The 18775-nt window shown below is 39.9% G+C and overlaps 1 protein-coding gene across 1 annotated transcript in view; it reads right to left on the bottom strand.

Annotated features, from left to right (window-relative positions):
• RPA1 (replication protein A1) overlaps window positions 1-18775 on the bottom strand; it is a 45230-nt gene that overhangs the window by 25675 nt on the left and 780 nt on the right. The window contains exons 2-5 of the mRNA XM_055403380.2: window positions 15423-15473; window positions 13367-13445; window positions 12610-12718; window positions 905-993 (exon numbers count right to left, since the gene is read on the bottom strand). Coding sequence (XP_055259355.1) covers window positions 905-993; window positions 12610-12718; window positions 13367-13445; window positions 15423-15473 — 328 coding nt within the window. The remainder of the gene's footprint in view (window positions 1-904; window positions 994-12609; window positions 12719-13366; window positions 13446-15422; window positions 15474-18775) is intronic.

The following is an 18775-nucleotide window of genomic DNA, read 5'->3' as shown; positions in this document are numbered from 1 at the left end:
GAGACTGAACAACAACAAAGTAAGTTAACTGTTTCTCTGAATTCTGGAGCCACTGTAGCAAATTAATATAACCAAGGGCTTCCCTGGTGGCTCAGTGGTAAAGAATCCGCCTGCCAATGCAGGAGACATGGGTTCAATCCCTGATCAGGGAAGATCCCACATGCTGCGGAGCAATCAAGCCCGTGTGCTGCCAACTACTGAGCTGATGCACCACAACTACCAAAGCCCACAAGCCCTACAGCCTGTGCTCCACAAGAGAAGCCATTGCAAAGAGAAGCCCAAGCACCACAACTAGAGAGTAGCCTCCGCTAGGTGCAATCCGAGAGAGCCCACACACAGCAACGAAGACCCAGCGGTGCCAAAAAATAAAATTTTAAAAAATTAACCTAACTGAATCAGAAGAGGGAATTGAAGGAATCTACAATTTACAGCCAGCTGGTCAGAAGCACAGATAACAAGCAGGACTTTCGACTGAAGGGAGCAGCAGTGGGGGGTGAGGTCAGGGGCGGGGATGAGGCAGTCTGGTGGGCCTGAGCCCTTACCGTGGGAGATCTGATGCTAACTCCAGGTACCCAGTGTCAGAACTAAACTGAATTGTAGGAGACCCAGCTGGTGTCCATAGAGAGCTGGAGAATGGCTTATTAGGGAGGAAAAAACCCACACATCTGGTCACAGCCAGAAATGTATGATTGTTGTGTGCAGAGAAAAACAGAGGAGAGGTTTTTCCTTTACAGAGTCCTACCATCTTTTCAGTATTTAAAAAAAAATCTGAAAGAGCAACCTGTTACTCTTTCCTAGAGTAAGACCCCCATAGATGACCAAATGAAACTATAGCAAAAGGAAGCATTCCAGATCTATTAAGAGGTATTCAGCTGAGTGCTACAACCTATAAAAAACATTTTACCTTCATTATAAGGCACCGGATTGCCAATCTTTGATCCAACTGCTTCAGCTGATTTTAAAACTTCTAACTCCATCAAAATAACCACTCTCCTACAAAGGCAAAGGAACAGAAACATGTTAGAAAAAATAAATTCAGAAGCCCTTAAAAAGACAAGCTACTTTAAAAGCTTTCCCCCAATAATCACTGTGATAAAAACTATTTCCCTTTGTCAACTGTTTTTCATTAGTGAATAACTTGAGAACTATGATATCAATTCTTACATAAATATTTCCCTTAATCTTTTACTGCATCATTATCAAGCCCTTTTATGATTGCAGGGTTCTCGTTTCCCATCTAGTTCCTTAATTAAAATGCAGTGTCCTTACTACATACTGTATCTTCAAGGAGCAAATGACATGATAAGAATTTAGATTACTAAACCCGACAATATGTGGCATAACAAGAAATGACCTGTTTTTAGAAACAGACTTATCTGAACAATTGCCCTTTCCCTGTGAAAACCAATATGACTATAGATTTTTTTTTACTCTTTTTTAAGGTGGTTTTTTTTAGTCCTTTAAAGTCTTTATTGAATTTGTTACAATGTCACATCTGTTTTTTGTTTTGGTTCTCTGGCCATATGGGATCTTGGTTCCCCAACCAGGGATTGAACCTGTACCCCCTGCACTGGAAGGCGAAGTCTTAACCACTGGACCACCAGGGAAGTCCCCAGAGATATTTTTCATGTGATTACAATTAATTAAGAACTTACAGTTCTTTGGTCAATCTTTCATTCTGATTAAAACCTTTCGGTAACTTCTCAAGGATCAATGACCACAAGTTAGAAACCTTTTCACATAGCCAATGAGGCTCAGTAAGCTCTGGTCTCACGCTCATCTCTCCAGTTGATCTTGCTTTTCTGTGGCACCCTGCCCTCCACCATCTGTTTCCTTCTAGCTCCTGGTGTGTATCATGCTCTCTCCTGCCACAGGCCTCTGTACGTGCCTCTTTCTGATTGTGAGGGTTTCTCATTCTGCTTCATCTAATATTCATTCAAACATCAGGTCTTCAAGAGACACCTCTTTAATCTTTGCTTAGATCAGTCTTTGGTTGTACTCTTTTCTACAGCCATCATTTCCTTCATTCAGATCACATCTCTCAGGTTTAATTAATACAGGGTGACATATAATGATTAATATCTGGGTTAACTGAATATTCATTATTTGATTATTTACTCATATATATGATATATTTTAGTTGTATATTCATTATTATCTACTTCTCCTACTAAGCTGCCCTTTTAGTCATGGCAGGTATCCTCCAGGGTTCAACTCAGCAACTGGTCCACAGTGGTTCTCAATATGTGCTGGAACAGGAATGCCATGACCATGTTCGTATTTTTTAAATTTAATTTATTTATTTTTTGGCTGTGCTGAGTCTTCATTGCTGCTCGGGCTTTTTTCTAGTTGTGGTAGTGGTGGTAGTTGGCGGTTTAGTTGCTAAGTTGTGTCTGACTCTTGCAACCCCATGGACTGTAGCCTGCCAGGCTCCTCTCTCCGTGGGATTCTCCAGGCAAGAATACTGGAGTGGGTTGCCACTGCCTTCTCCTACGTTCATATTTTAAAAAGAACTGCCGTATGAAAGACTCTGAGGGAAACACAACTGGAGGCAGGGAGAAAAACGGAAGAACTGACAGAGGCCTGAATTAGCACAGTCTCAATGGACATTAAAAAGAATAGACAGGGAATGTCCCTGACAGGCTAGTGGTTAGGACTCCATGCTTCCACTGCAGGGAGCACAGGTTCAATTCCTGGTCATAGAACGAAGATCCCACATACTGTACAGTACAGCAAAAAAAAAAAAAGGGTAGCTAGTCTGGAGCAGTAGTGAAACAACAGTAAACCCAACCTCATTGTGATGTATTCTTTAAATGGTCTGCTATATTTTGGATTTTCACATATAACTCATCAGTTCGTGCAACCTTCAGGAGGTTTTCCTATCAAGGCTATATTACTTCAATAAAATAAGCTTGAAACTATCTGTTCCTGAATATTACATACAGATTCACTATTTTAAAACTCTGAAAGGTATTTAATGGGGGTATTTAACTACCTTCCAAAATTATCCAAATTATTCCAGAACACAGAAAAAAACTGAAGGCTTGTTAATCATTTGGTATTATCCCAATACCAAAACCTAAAAAAAAAAACACACTAGCTTCATTCTGTAATATACATACATCCTAAATAAAATATTAGTAAGATAAATCCAGCAGCACATAAAAAGAATACACATAATACCAACTTAGAGAAAACAGATGACAAGGATACTTTCCAACTTTATAAAGATATAATCAGCAAAACTGAGACTGTGGGAAACAGTGCATGAGGATAAAGGACAAATGACCTGGTTTCTTCAACAAATAAACACTCAGGGAAGAAAAAAGAGATTGAGGAGGAACCTATATTCATAGAGACTTAAAAGAACTATCAACCTACTGCATTGTGAGCTTCCCTTTGGATCCTGATACAGATAAATTATTTACACATACACACGAATACTTGGAAACTGAACAGTGACAGAATATTTGGTATTTTAGGCACTAAAATAAGAGTTTTTAAAAAAGAACTACTACCTTTTAAAAATATATACTAGGGACTTCCCAGCCACAAGGGACCACATATTACAAGATTTCATTTATGTGAAATGTCCAAAATAAGCAAATGCTATAGAGACAGAAAGTAGATTCATGGTTGTCTAGGGTTGGGGAAGATGGGGTGTTTGGGGATGATAGCTAAAGGGTACAGGGTTTATCTGGTGGGTAACAAAATATTCTAAAATTAATTGTGGTAATGGCTGGACAACTCTGAGTACAATAAAAACTATTTTACACTTTAAATAGATGAATTGTATGGTGTATGAATTATATCTCAAGAAGATGTCACAAAAAAGAAAGGAAGAGAGAAGGAAAGAAAAAGACCAACTATGGCACAGTCACAGAACTAGACAAACAGATTGATAGAAAAGATGGTAAACAGAACAAAGCCAGATAAATGGAATACTAGTCTCTATCTACTTTTGTCACCAACCATCAATTCTCCACATAGCTATCAAAATCATCTCTTGAAAACTTTAAAAAATTTAAATCAGATCATACCAATACTCTGCCGCTCAAAAGCCTATAGCACCCCATCATACTCAGAATAAACTCCTTACTGTAGACCTCCACTTTCACTTTCACACATTGGAGAAGGAAATGGCAACCCACTCCAGTGTTCTTGCCTGGAGAATCCCAGGGACGGGGGGAGCCTGGTGGACTTCTGTCTATGGGGTCACACAGAGTCGGACACGACTGAAGTGACTTAGCAGCAGCAGCAGCAGTAGACCTCCCACGATATGGACCATCCATTTGGGAAAAACTAAGCTAAATTTTTTCTTTATCTCCCATATAAAAGTAAAGCTCCACTATGTTGTACACCTGAAAATCATACTATAAATCAACTATACTTCAATAATAACAAAACCCAAACCTTAAATACCTTAAAATAATCCAAGTGCTTTTAAAACTAAAAAGCAGAAACAAAATAAAATCTTAGATGAACTGAAGTCTACTTAAAAAAATTCACCAGAAGTGTCTGAAGCAAAGAAATGTTTTTATAACCCAGTCAGGAAGTTTCCTAAGCAAAATTCAGAAGCCATAAAGAAAAAAATGGACAAAACTAATTAAACTTAAAAAAAGTTATTAACTCCTTATCATAAGACACCATAAACAGACTATGATAAAGTGAGATAAAAGAACTGATAGTCCTCACTTATAAAAAGCTTCCCCCTACCCTACCGTCAGCACACACACAAAAGACAAATTATATAATCAAATGCTATGCAGAGAACAACTACAAATATCAATAAATATATGAAAAAATACTTGAACTCACAACAGGAGAATTTATTATTATATTTTAAATTAAAATAATGATTAGCAATTATTTTTTAAAAATCTGTAATACCTAGTACAATATGCCAACAAGGTTAAGGGGAAATGGTTATTTTTTTCCCCTAAAAAACAGGTTTGTTGAAATATAACTCATATACCATAAAATTCACCCTTTAAAAGTATAATTCAGGGGTGGGATGTGGGAGGGAGGGTCAAGAGGGAGGGGACATATGTATACCTACTGCTGATTCATGTTGATATAAGGCAGAAACCAACACAATTCAGTTCAGTAACTCAGTCCTGTCCGACACTTTGCGACCCCATGAGCAGCACGCCAAGTCCCCTGTCCATCATCAACTCCCGCAGTTTACCCAAACTCATGTCCACTGAGTTGGTGATGCTATCCAAGCATCTCATCCTCTGTCGTCGCCTTCTCCTCCCACCTTCAATCTTTCCAAGCATCAGGGTCTTTTCAAATGAGTCAGCACTTCACATCAGGTGGCCACAGTATTGGAGTTTCAGCTTCCACATCAGTCCTTCCAATAAACACTCAGGACTGATCTCCATTAGGATGGACTGGTTGGATCCCTCTGCAGTCCAAGGGACTCTCAAGAATCTTCTCCAACACCATAGTTCAGAAGCATCAATTTTTCAGCGTTCAGCTTTCTTTATAGTTCAACTCTCACATCCACACATGACTACTGGAAAAACCATAGCCTTGACTAGACGGACCTTTGTTGGCAGAGTAATGTCTCTGCTTTCTAATATGCTGTCTAGGTTGGTCATAACTTTCCTTCCAAGGAGTAAGCATCTTCTAATTTCATGGCTTCAGTCACCACCTGCAGTGGTTTTGGAGCCAAAAAATAAAACCTGTCACTGTTTCCCTGTCTATTTGCCATGAAATGATGGCACTGGACGCCATGATCTTTGTTTTCTGAATGTTGAGTTTTAAGCCAACTTTTTCACTCTCCTCTTTCACTTTCATCAAGAGGTTCTTTAGTTCTTCTTCACTTTCTGCCATAAGGGTGGTGTCATCTGCCTATCTGAGGTTATTGATATATCTCCTGGCAATCTTGATCCCAGCTTCGGCTTCATCCAGCCCAGCATTTCTCAAGATGTACTCTGCACGTAAGTTTAATAAGCAGGGTCTTAATAATCAAGTCTTTAATATACAGACTTGATGTATTCCTTTCCTCTTTGGAACCAGTCTGTTGTTCCATGTCCAGTTCTAACTGTTGCTTCTTGATCTGCATACAGATTTCTCAAGAGGCAGGTCAGGTGGTCTGGTATTCCCATCTCTTTCAGAATTTTCCACAGTTTGTGGTGATCCACACAGTCAGAGGCTGTGGCATAGTCAAGAAAGCAAATATAGATGTTTTTCTGGAACTCTCTTGCTTTTTCGATGATCCAGCAGATGTTGGCAATTTGATCTCTGGTTCCTCTGCCTTTTCTAAAACCAGCTTGAATGTCTGGAAGTTCATGGTTCACGTATTGTTGAAGCCTGGCTTGGAGAACTTTGAGCATTACTTTACTAGCATGTGAGTTGAGTTGAGTACAATTGTGGTTTGAGCCTGGTGGTTCAGATGGTAAAGTGTCTGTCTACAATGCGGGAGACCCAGGTTCGATCCCTGGGTTGGGAAGATCCCTTGGCGAAGGAAATGGCAATCCACTCCAGTACTATTGCCTGGAAAATCCCATGGACAGAGGAGCCTGGTAGGCTACAGTCCATGGTGTCACAAAGAGTCGGACACGACTGAGCGACTTCACTTCTTAGAGATTAGAAAGAAAACTGATCTTTCCCAGTCCTGTGGCCACTGCTGAGTTTTCCAAATTTGCTGGCATACTGAGTGTAGCACTTTCACAGCATGATCTTTTAGGATTTGAAAGAGCTCAACTGGAATTCCATCACCTCCACTAGCTTTGTTTGTAGTGATGCTTCCTAAGGCCCACTTGACTTCACATTCCAGGATGTCTGGCTCTAGGTGAGTGATCACACCATCGTGATTATCTGGGTCGTGAAGATCTTTTTTGTACAGTTCTTCTGTGTATTCTTGCCACCTCTTCTTAATATCTTCTGCTTCTGTCAGGTCCATACCATTTCTATCCTTTATTGAGCCCATCTTTGCGTGAAATGTTCCCTTGGTATCTCTAATTTTCTGGAAGAGATCTCTAGTCTTTCCCATTCTATTGTTTTCCTCTATTTCTTTGCGCTGATCACAGAGAAAGGCTTTCTTATCTCTCCTTACTAGTCTTTGGAACTCTGCATTCAAATGGGTATATCATTCCATTTCTCCTTTGTTTTTCACTTCTCTTCTTTTCACAGCTATTTGTAAGCCCTCCTCAGACAGCCATTTTGCTTTTTGCATTCCTTTTTCTTGCAGATGGTCTTGATCCCTGTCTCCCGTACAGGAATCTGGAAAAGGCCATTCCCTTCTCCAGAAAGCAATTATACTTCAATCAAAAATAAATAAATATTTTTAAAAATATAATTCAGCAGTTTTTCATATATTTACAGAGTTGGGCAAGCATCACCATGACCTAACTTCAGATCATTTTACCACCTTAAAAAGAAACCCTGTGCTCCATGGCAGTAACTCTCCATTCCCCTACCATGGGGAACCAGGAATCTAACCCATGTCTGTTGCCTATTCAGAAACAGGTCATCTTATACAAGGATCAAGAGTACGTTAATTGGTTTAATTTCTACAACAGATATCCCCTGACCCCCACAATTCTAATTCTTGTAATCAACTCTTATGAAGTAACAGCATGAGCATGTAAAGATAAATGTACAAGGATGACTGCTAAAGCCCTGGTTGGAATAAACCAGTGACCATCAATAAGGTAAGGTATAAACCTGGTCACACATACACACTCAAGTTTTCAGCAGAGGTAGGAAGGAACACATGGCATCCACCCGTGACTGGAGAGAATGGAGCTTGAGTTTTTGTACTCAATCACAGCAAAGCTTTCCATCCTCCCCTATCCCACGCTCTAGAGGAGAGAAAGTGGATAGAAGGCACCACTCAAGCATTCCAGGGCAGCCTGGGGTGGCAGATAACAGGTCCCAAGTGAGAAGGTTGGCAAGGAGATGGACCTAGCCTAGACTATGTCGGAGGAAATGAAGTCTGGACAGAGCTGTCCACATTAAGCATGTGTGTGTATGCATGCTAAGCTACTTCAGTCGAGTCTGACTCTTTGCAACTCTGTCGACTAGCCCACCAGGCTCCTCTGTCCATGGGGATTCTCCAGGCAAGAACACTGAAGTGGGTTGCCATGCCCTCTTTCCAGGGGATCTTCCCGATAGGGACTGAACCTGAGTCTCTTATGTCTCCTGCATTGGCAGGCATAAGATAAGAAGAAATAACACAGCATCAATGTAACACACAACAGTACATAAAAATAAAAGGAACAGAGGAGGCAGAGACAATTAAGAATCCCATCCAGAAAAAAGCATAAGCCAAGAAAGGGAATACTTTCCAAGTGTGGCTTGCAAAATAAGACGAAGAATTCAGTAAAAGTCAAAAGATGAGAAGAAACAAGAAACTGAGAAGAAAAGAGAGCTTGAAAAGTTAAGGGAGGGCTCCCTTGGTGGCTCATTGGTAAATTATCTGCTTGCCAATGCAGGAGACACAGGTTTGAGCCCTGATCAGGAAAGATTCCACGTTCAGAGCAACTAAGCCCCAGCGCCACAACTACTGAGCTTGTGCTCTGAAGCCGAGGAGCAGCAACTTCTGAGCCCACGTGCCCCAACTACTGAAGCCTGAGTGCCCCAGAGCCCATGCTCCATAACAAGAGGAGCCAACGCAATGAGAAGCCCGAGCACAACCAGACAGTATAGCCCCTGCTCTCCACAACTAGAAAAAAGCTCGCACAGCAGTGAAGACCCAGCACAGCTGAAAAAAATAAATAAGATTATATATGTGTGTGTATATATCTTTAAAAAAAGTTAAGGGGCAAGAGAGAACGGAAGCAATATCTAACAAAGACCAAACTATGTAATATGTTAGAAAATCTTAAGCCAAGGCATGCCTTAGAAGAAAAGACTAGAGCAATCTGAAGACATATGGAGAACAAAGTTATCCACAACACAAGTGAAAACTGGAGCTCAAATGAAACAGAAAAGGTCATTAAGGAATAATAACAGAAAACTGTCATCAAAAAGGACTGCAGACTGAAAGAGCAAACACCATGTACCAGAGAAGAAAAAAAGAACAACAACTGACATTGAGACATGACATGACCTGGTTAAGTTATTGAACTTGAAAACCAAAGAATTCTTCTATCTAATGCACAGAATTCATTCACGCTTCATAAATTGTCTTAATGATTCCCTTAACAGTGAAAGGATCCAGGATCACGTGTTATATTTAATTACCGTATCTCTTTAGACTTCTTCAATGTCTGAAATTTGAAAATTAGTTATTTTATAAAATGTCCATCAATTTACCCTAGGCTTCCTCGTGACTGGATACAGATTATGCATCTTTGGCAATAATACAACAGCACTGGAAAAGGTCAGTTTTCATTCCAATCCCAAAGAAAGGCAATGCCAAAGAATGCTCAAACTACCGCACAACTGCACTCACCTTACACACTAGCAAAGTAATGCTCAAAGTTCTCCAAGCCAGGCTTCAACAATAAGTGAACCATGAACTTCCAGATGTTCAAGCTGGTTTTAGAAAAGGCAGAGGAACCAGAGATCAAATTGCCAACATCTGCTGGATCATCGAAAAAGCAAGAGAGTTTCAGAAAAACATCTATTTCTGCTTTCTTGACTATGCCACAGCCTCTGACTGTGTGGATCACCACAAACTGTGGAAAATTCTGAAAGAGATGGGAATACCAGACCACCTGACCTGCCTCTTGAGAAATCTGTATGCAGATCAAGAAGCAACAGTTAGAACTGGACATGGAACAACAGACTGGTTCCAAAGAGGAAAGGAATACATCAAGTCTGTATATTAAAGACTTGATTATTAAGACCCTGCTTATTAAACTTATATGCAGAGTACATCCTGAGAAATGCTGGGCTGGATGAAACACAAGCTGGAATCAAGACTACTAGGAGAAATATCAATAACCTCAGATAGGCAGATGACACCATCCTTATGGAGAAAGTGAAGAACTAAAGAACCTACCTCTTGATGAAAGTGAAAGAGGAGAGTGAAAAAGTTGGCTTAAAGCTCAACATTCAGAAAACTAAGATCATGGCATCCGGCTCTATCACTTCATGGCAAATAGATGGGGAAACAGTGGAAAAGAGTAGACAGACTTTATTTTTGGGGGCTCCAAAATCACTGCAGACGGTGACTGCAGTCATGAAATTAAAAGACACTTACTCCTTGGAAGAAAAGTTATGACCAACCTAGACAGCATATTAGAAAGCAGAGACGTTACTTTGCCAACAAAGGTCCATCTAGTCAGAACTTTGGTTTTTCCAGTAGTCATGTATGGATGTGAGAGTTGAACTATAAAGAAAGCTGAGCTCCAAAGAATTGATGGTTTTGAACTGTGGTGTTGGAGAAGACTCTTGAGAGTCCCTTGGACAGAAAGGAGATCCAACCAGCCCATACTAGAGGAGATCAGTCCTAAATGTTCATTGGAAGGACTGATGTGGAAGCTGAAACTCCAATACTTGGCCACCTGATGGGAAGAACTGACTCATTGGAAAAGACCCTGATGCTGGGAAGGATTGAAGACAGGAGAAAGGGACGACAGAGGAGGAGATGGTTGGATGGCATCACTGACTCAATGGACATGAGTTTGAGTACACTCCAGGAGTTGGTGGTGGACAGGGAGGCCTGGCGTGCTGTAGTCCATCAAAGAGTCAGACACGACTGAACTGAACTGACACTATGTTCTCACTGCATCCAGTCAGGTAACACGTTGACTTCTCTTTGTCCCATTACTGGTAATGTTAATGCCAACAACTGGAATAAGGTGCCATCTGCCAGTTTTCTCTGCTGTAAATCACTTATTTTCCTTTTACAATTAATAATTACGCTGTTCGGGGCAGGGGGATATACTTTAACCCTAAAAATAACTTGTTCCTCGTCAAACTTTCACCACCTGTTTCAGCATCTGTGGTCAGCTGAATGAACACCCCTGACAAAAATACATCCACATCCTAACCCTAACGCCTGGAACCTTCTATGGCAAAAAGGGACTCTGCAGGTGTGATTTAATTAAGGACTGAAGTGGCGATTTTATCCCAGATTATCCAATGGGCCCTAAAAGCAACTACATATATCCTTCTAAGAAGAGGGAAGATGGAGTTCCCTGGTGGTCCAGAATTAGGACTCCACACTTCCACTGCAGGGGGCACAAAATCAATCCCTGACTGGCCAACTAGGATCCTACAAACCACACTGTGCAGTCAAAAGAAAAAAAAAAAGGAGGAGGAGGTAGAGACAGACTTGGTACAGACAGAAGGGGTAATGTGACCATGGAGAGACAGACGGGTGTGATGCAGCCATAAGCCAAGGAATGCTATTTATCACCAGAAGCTGGAAGAGGCAAAGAATGGATTCTCCCATAGAGCTCCTAGGAGGAGTCTAGCCCAGCCAACACCATGATCTCTACCCAGTGAAACTGATGTCAACTCTTGACTTCCAGAAATTATTCCAGAAATAATTTCTTTGTTTTAAACTATCAAACATGTGGTATTTTGCTAGAGCAGCCATAGGAAACTTACACAGCACCTATTAAATGCTTCCTGCATATATGATGGTCGCCAAATGGTGATTTTCTAATTCTGTCAATCCATCTACATTTTTAGATGGCATTCCACCATAAGAAAAGCTTTCTGTTCCCCCTCATGTATTCATTTATTCAGTAAGGACTTATAAATTCCTACTTTATTCAATAAGTTGTAATGCCAGTATTTTTATTTACTTTGGCTTTTTTATTTTTTAAAATTTTTTGGCCATACCATACAGTATGAAGGATCCTAGTTCCCCAATCAGAGACTGAACCTGGAACCTTGGCAGTGAAAGTACCGAGCATCAACCACTAGACTGACAGAAAACTCACAGTTTTGATTTTTAAACTGCCCTAGATTTGGCAAGTATGACTCTGCATGCCACCAAAAAAAGTATTTCAGTAATGGTTACTCAGGTGTGACTAACAGTTCTGCTCACCACTGTGTCTCTAGCATGGAGCATCATGGAGGTACTCTACAGTACTCTCTGTTGGCTGAAGAAAGTCTTTACTAAGAAAGATTCAAGACGGCAGAAAAGGGGCAGTGTTATAGAATGAATTACATCTTCTTTTGCCCTAAAAAGTGACCCTTTTTTCATTAAAGATACTTAAAGAGAAAATCCTAGAATCAGTACTGCTGAAGAGATTAGAAATATGAATTCTATATTTGGCTTTAATTTCCTGCTCTGAAATTTCCAGTTTGGTTCCATATGTCTGTCCTGTCGGTGTCCCGTTTTCAGTCATCTGAGTTCAGAACTCAATAGCTCTGAACTCTTGGCTGACAGCTCACCACTGCCTCTTTGATTCCTAGTTGAATTTTGGCATCCAATAAACTTCTGTATTCAAAAATTAGCCCCCATTTTACAACAGAATACAACAGAAAAAAAACATACCACAGGGACTTCCCTGGTGGTCCAGGACACACAGGTTCAACCCCGACTTGGGAAACTAGGATCCCACATGCCATGGAGCAACTAAGCCTACTCACGACAACTGCAGAGTCTGAGCACCCCAATGAAAGATCCCGCGTGCTGCATCTAAGACCCGATGAAGCCAAATAAATAAACATTAAAAAAAAAATACCACATACCTTCCATCTTTCAGCGTGTTCACAATAAATCTGTTAATCTGGCAAATACAGTTGCTAGACAATCGCTCTTCCTCAACAAGAGGGTTCAGCTGTGTTGCCAACATGAAAGCTGAAAAGCACAGAGATTACTTTAGTCTCTAAGACATTTCAGTCATGACAGTCTAAAAGCTGATCACATTTGTACCAGCAAAAGAAGAAACAATCCTGAAATTAAAACTACTCAGACTCTGTATGGTAAAAAACAGTAATAATTTGCTGTGCATTTAACACCTGTTGCTTTTATGAAATTAAGTACTTCCTGAAGTGCCCCAAATCATCTTTTCAATCATTCAGGTTTCATGACAAAGACTAAAATAAAATCTCTTCTGGGTCCTTCACCTTGTGACTAGAGATAGTAAGTATATACTCTACAAATTCTCTTTCTCCCCGTAAAGCTTCCAATGCAGAAATAAAACCCCAAAAAGACAAGTATAGGACAGCTAACCCATCATACCCACTAAATGTCAATATCATCCTAAGGGAAATTAATCAAAGAAAGAGCAGAGCACCACTCAGAGAAAATTAATTAAGCCAAATGGCAGCTTTCCACTAGACCCAGTCTATTGTCGGAATGCTCCCTGCCAGCCGCAATTCTGTCTGACTGAAGACACAGCCAAGCAAAAGTAGAGTTCTGGAATGTTCCAATTACTGCAATCAGGTTGTTGGGGGCGCTTTCGTTGTTAAAATACAAACTCCTAGGTTTATACATCACACGTACAAGACAGAGTATTCAATCCATCACTCATAAGCAGTCGATAACGGGGTGGACTATTCCCTGTAGTAATGGGACGGATGTTCTAGGAGAGAAAACACGATTTATTAGCCAGGTTGTCTGCCCAGTCCCCAGGGATAAGTAAACCTAAGTGGCAGGAGAGTGGGTTTGCCATTAGTCCCACAGAAACAGAGCTGCTTGCCCACTCTCTTGACACCTAAATCCAAGCAAAAGAAAATTGGACTTGATGATTCTCCCACCAACCTCTCTACTAACATTATTAAACACAACATAGATAAAAACAAGTTGCCAATACTCTTGTGTTCTCTCTTAACTCAAATTTGATTGAAAATTTATTTAAAAAAAACATACAACAAGGCAGCTGATATAGGTAAGGTACTATGTAGGAAACATGATAAAAATACGAAACGGGGAGCGGGGGAACCTTCCCCTAAAGAGGCTTACAACTGGGGTGAAGATGGAGGCAGAGAATAGCAGAGGTATGCACATAATGACACGGGAGCAGAGCCAAGACATTTATATCAGCTTGAAGAAAATCAGAGGCAGCTTTGTGAAGAAAATGGAATACGAAAACAGCCTCAAGAAGACTGGCAATGAGTTTGGGAGCAACAGGGAGACAAACCACCGGGCCTACTGACTCAGAATCTGCAATCATGGTCCAGAATTCTGCTCCTACTGATTTCTAAAATCCTCAGCAAAATTTGAGAACTCCTTAAATGACTGATAGGGTTAATGAAGAATTTTAAGCAGACAAGTTCTTTGCAGGTAGAGAGCTCCAGAAGCCAGATATGAGGCAGATCTGAGCAAGACAAACCCCAGGGCAGAACCACCAAGGCGGAAGAAGTAATGATGTGTTTTTGTTGTTGTTGTTTAGTCACTAAGTCAGGCCTGACTCTTTTGTAACCAGACTAGCCTGCCAGGATCCTCTGTCCATGGGGTTTCCCAGGCAAGAATACTGGAGCTGGTTGCCATTTCCTTCTCCAGGGGATCTTCCCAACCAAGAGATTGAACAAAGTCTTCTGCATTGGCAGGCAGGTTCTTTGCTGCTGAGCCACTAGGAAAGCCCACATTCTATATTATGTAGAGGTTATTTCACTCTGGGCTCTACTGACTTTGAAGGGTTTATAGGAATCCTATAATCTCCAGATGCTCACAGGTAGCAGGTGTTCTTATTATTATAAGATTCTAATACTTTATCTAGAATGCTAAAAAATGACAGGTGCAAAGGCAACACTTAAGAATAACGGAATGATGACGCACTGAACTTGGGTTAGAAAGCTGTTCCTAAGATGACATATGGAGAAGGCAATGGCAAGCCACTCCAGTACTCTTGCCTAGAAAATCCCATGGATGGAGGAGCCTGGTGGGCTGCAGTCCGTGGGGTCGCTGGGGGTCGGACACGGCTGAGCGACTTCACTTTCACTTTCACACATTGGAGAAGGAAATGGCAACCCACTCCAATGTTCTTGCCTGGAGAATCCCAGGGACGGGGGAGCCTGGTGGGCTTCCGTCTGTGGGGTCACACAGAGTCGGACACGACTGAAGTGACTTAGCAGCAGCAGCAAGATGACATAATCAAGGGCAGGGGTTCAGCAGGTGGGCTCTGGAGTCAGACCACCTGGGTACAAATCAGGGTTCTACTGCTTCCTACTGTATAAACTGGACAAGTCACTTCCTCTCTGAGCCTCAGTTTCTTCATCTATGAAATGGGAATAACAACCATGTGGTAGCAAAAACAGACATGATACTTTTCTTAAATAAAAATGGGTAGCAATACAGTAGCCACCAATTGTGGAAAGAACAGAAAGGCAAAGCTTCAAATTGGAACCTCCAGAGATCAAACTCTGACTAACATAACAGTAAAAATAAACCCTGGTTTCTCTCTCAAAGTTACAACATGGACTAGACTAATTTTGTGATGATTAAGAGAATTTAGAGTGGACAAATTTCCTGAAGTGGACTGTACGTCCCCTGTGAAATGTAATTTATAATTATATGTAAGTTCAAAAAATGTCTGACATAAAAATATGGAGGTACTCACAATGACTTGGAGGATGGGTTTTATAGATGTATCTCCCTGTTGCATGATGGCCTGAAAAAGTAAAAACGGATTCTTATGAGATAGGTGTTCAAATCATGATTAAAACTTGACGTATTTTTAGTTTGGTATCTGGAATAAACCACAGGTAACATTATTAAAAGACCCTTTTCAGAGTTTACCATTTGAGAATCCACTTTAAGTTCTTTATCACTCTGGACAAATTATAAAAGTGGGATTTATACTTACCAACAACGTACATTTACTTCACGTATGTATTCATAAAATACTGGCATCACATATGTACTCATTATTCATAATAGCACATTTATTTCCCTACATTGCCCATTAACTGGGAATCAGACAAATAAGTATAGCAAACCCTTAAAGCAAAATATTATGCAGCCTCAAGAAAATGTTTATATACCACTAGTTGCCTCTTGTGAGAGGAACCAGGTGATGGGGGACACAAGTTGGGAAGCAGACCTTGCACTGTGTCCTTTTATACTTTTTGAATTGTCCAAATTCATCAAACTGCATATGGCTTGATGTACTTACTACTTGATGTATTACAAGTAGTAATAATAGTGTGCAAACCTTCTGCAATGTAGTTTCTACTTTATGTAAATCTAATTAAACTTCAGTAAATGTGATCTTTATTTTGGCCATGCCCCACAGCATGTGGGACCTTAGACTTTGACCAGGGATTGAACCTGAGCCCCTTGCATTGCACTGGAAACACAGAACTGTAACCACTGGACAGTCAAAGAAGTCTGATTTTTAAGTAGCCATTTCTGGGGAACAGAATTAGGGGAAGGGGCAGGTCAGTAATTTCATCAAGCACCTTTCTGTTCTATCTGAGTCTAAAACACAATGCATATATTTCTTTACTACTCTTTATATTTGTGCCCTCAATAAATAGTGAATATAAGACTTATTCTTCTGGGACATAGAACATGACATATACACTTAAGACAGTGTATTTTCCAAATTACCATTGCTAGTAAAAATCAACGATGGTGATCATTTTGTAATGTACAGAAATAACAAATCACTATGTTGTGCACGAGGAACTAACCTTGTATTGTAGGCCAATTACACTTCAAAAACAAACAAGCAAATGAACAAACTCAAAGAAAAAAGGAGATCAGATTTGTGGTTACCAGAAGCAGGAAGTAGAGGGAGGAGGAACTGAACAAATCTATTCAAAAGGTACAAACTTCCAGTTGTAAGATAAGTACCAGGCTAGATGTAATGTACAACAGGATTAATATAATTAACGATGCTAAATGTGAAAGTTATTAAGAGAGTAAATCCTAAGAGCTCTCATTGCAAGGAAAAAAATACTATTTTTTATTTTGCATGTGTGTGAGGTGACAGATGTTCACCAAACTGACTGTGGTAATGGTTTCATCATGTAAGTCAGATCATTATGCCATACACCTGAAACTTACACAGTGTGGTATTTCAATTACATCTCCATAAAACTGGAAGGAAAAAAAAATACAAAGCAACAGAATATAATGCTCAAAAGTACGTGTTCAAATTCTCAGCTCATGCACAAACTACTTCTCTGGATTTTAATTTCTTCGTCTGTAAGACGGGGTTAATGATAAAAATCTACCTTACGGGGTTATTTTAAGTACTGACTATAATGAAATATCTGGCACACTGGAAATGATCAAAAATATTAGTTCCCTTCCCCTCTCTTTGTATTACCTAATTACTTAAGATAGAAATACTATTTGTTCTATTTACCACAATAGTTCCATGAATAATTTCTTATGTTAGCTCTTGCTGAAAATGTCCCTACTATTTGTGTGTGTTAGTTGCTTACCCTTTGGGGGGTCTATGTCTTTTGAACTAAAATATTACTTGCTTTAGATGAGAAACTTGACAAAGGTTCTCTACCAAAACACACACATAAATTTTCACTGTCGTTTATGAACAAGATCTAAGTAATACTACAATTTTGAATGTGACAAAAACTAACTCAGCAAATTATTTAAATAATACCTTAGAACAATTCCTAATTTGTCTTAAAGATGCAGGGTTGCAGCTATAAAGGAAATAAGGACTACAATTTGCAATCACTTCTCAAGGTTAATTATTTTTAATTTATTAAAATATTCACTCCACTTTACCAACTGTGCCTCTTCATCCACCTCTGTCCCTTTCTTTTCACTGCCTCACATGCAAGTAGTAAACATTTATTGGGTACCTAATACTGGCCAGCACTGCTCCAGGAATCAGGGAGACTGCGCTGGGCAAAAAAAACCAGACAAGATTTCGGGCTTCAGAGTATTTACAATCCAGTGGGGGGAAGACAGAAAGTAACTGACATTAATGAAATGAACAATATTTAATGTAAAATCATATCTGTGACTATTAATAATAGGTAACAACGCACATTTATTATGTATCAGACATGGACTTTAATAGCTCATTTAATCCTTCCACTAATCACAGGCAACAGGTACTAGGTATGATTAGCCTGTGACAGAAGAGGAAAGACAGAGTTTAATATCTTGCCTGAAATAACAGATAATAGGTGAACAAACAGGAATTACGTCTGAAAATAAAAGGACTTAAGCCTAGCAAAGTGAGTCAAGGAAGAGTTCTTTGAGGAAGTAACTGAGTGGAAACTCGAAGATTATGTTAGTCAACAAGAGAAGAATAAAGAACAACCCGTTGTTAACTGGCTACACTCCAATAAAAAATAAAAAATTTAATAATAATAATAATTTTTAAAAAAAGCACCACCCAGGCAGCAGGCACAGGTTAAAGAATGTATTCCCCATCCCATTCCCTAGAGCCCAATAAAAATAAAAACAAATTCAAAAAAAAAAAAAAGCCCCTGTGCAAGGCAGAAGTATGAAATATATCAGGAATTTACAATTTACATTAAAAAAAGCTGGAAAAAAGGAAAGAACAGGTAGGAATATGCTGTGCTGGGAATGGCAGGAGGAAAATTATGCTGGGTAAAAGGGAGAAGGCCAGGCACAAACAATGGTGCCAGTATGCCTGGAGAGAAGTAGCTGGATTTAACAGACAGATGAAGGCATAACAGACCAAACTTAGGTACAGTCTGGACAAGCCAGGGTGACAGAGTTTACAGGAAGAATGATTCCACAATTTCTGGCTGGCATAACTTAATGAATAATGGTGGGATGCATCCAGACAGGGGACAGCAGAGGCCCAAATTTAGGAAGATATTAGATTTGCTTTGGAACATGTTGAATTTAAAATGTCTTTGAGATATCAAGTACACAGATGATAGAAGTTTGTTTTTCAGAGTAAAGCTAGCCCTGGACAAAAAGAAAAACTTGTGAGCAAATGACATAGAGACGGTAATT

The sequence above is a fragment of the Moschus berezovskii genome, chromosome 20, assembly GCF_049115385.1.
Source record: "Moschus berezovskii isolate FMDL1 chromosome 20, NW_MosBer_1.0, whole genome shotgun sequence".
In the NCBI taxonomy this organism is placed as follows: Eukaryota; Metazoa; Chordata; class Mammalia; order Artiodactyla; family Moschidae; genus Moschus; species Moschus berezovskii.
The sequence above is the reverse complement of the archived record's forward strand: the minus strand, read 5'-3'. Positions and strand labels throughout refer to the sequence as shown.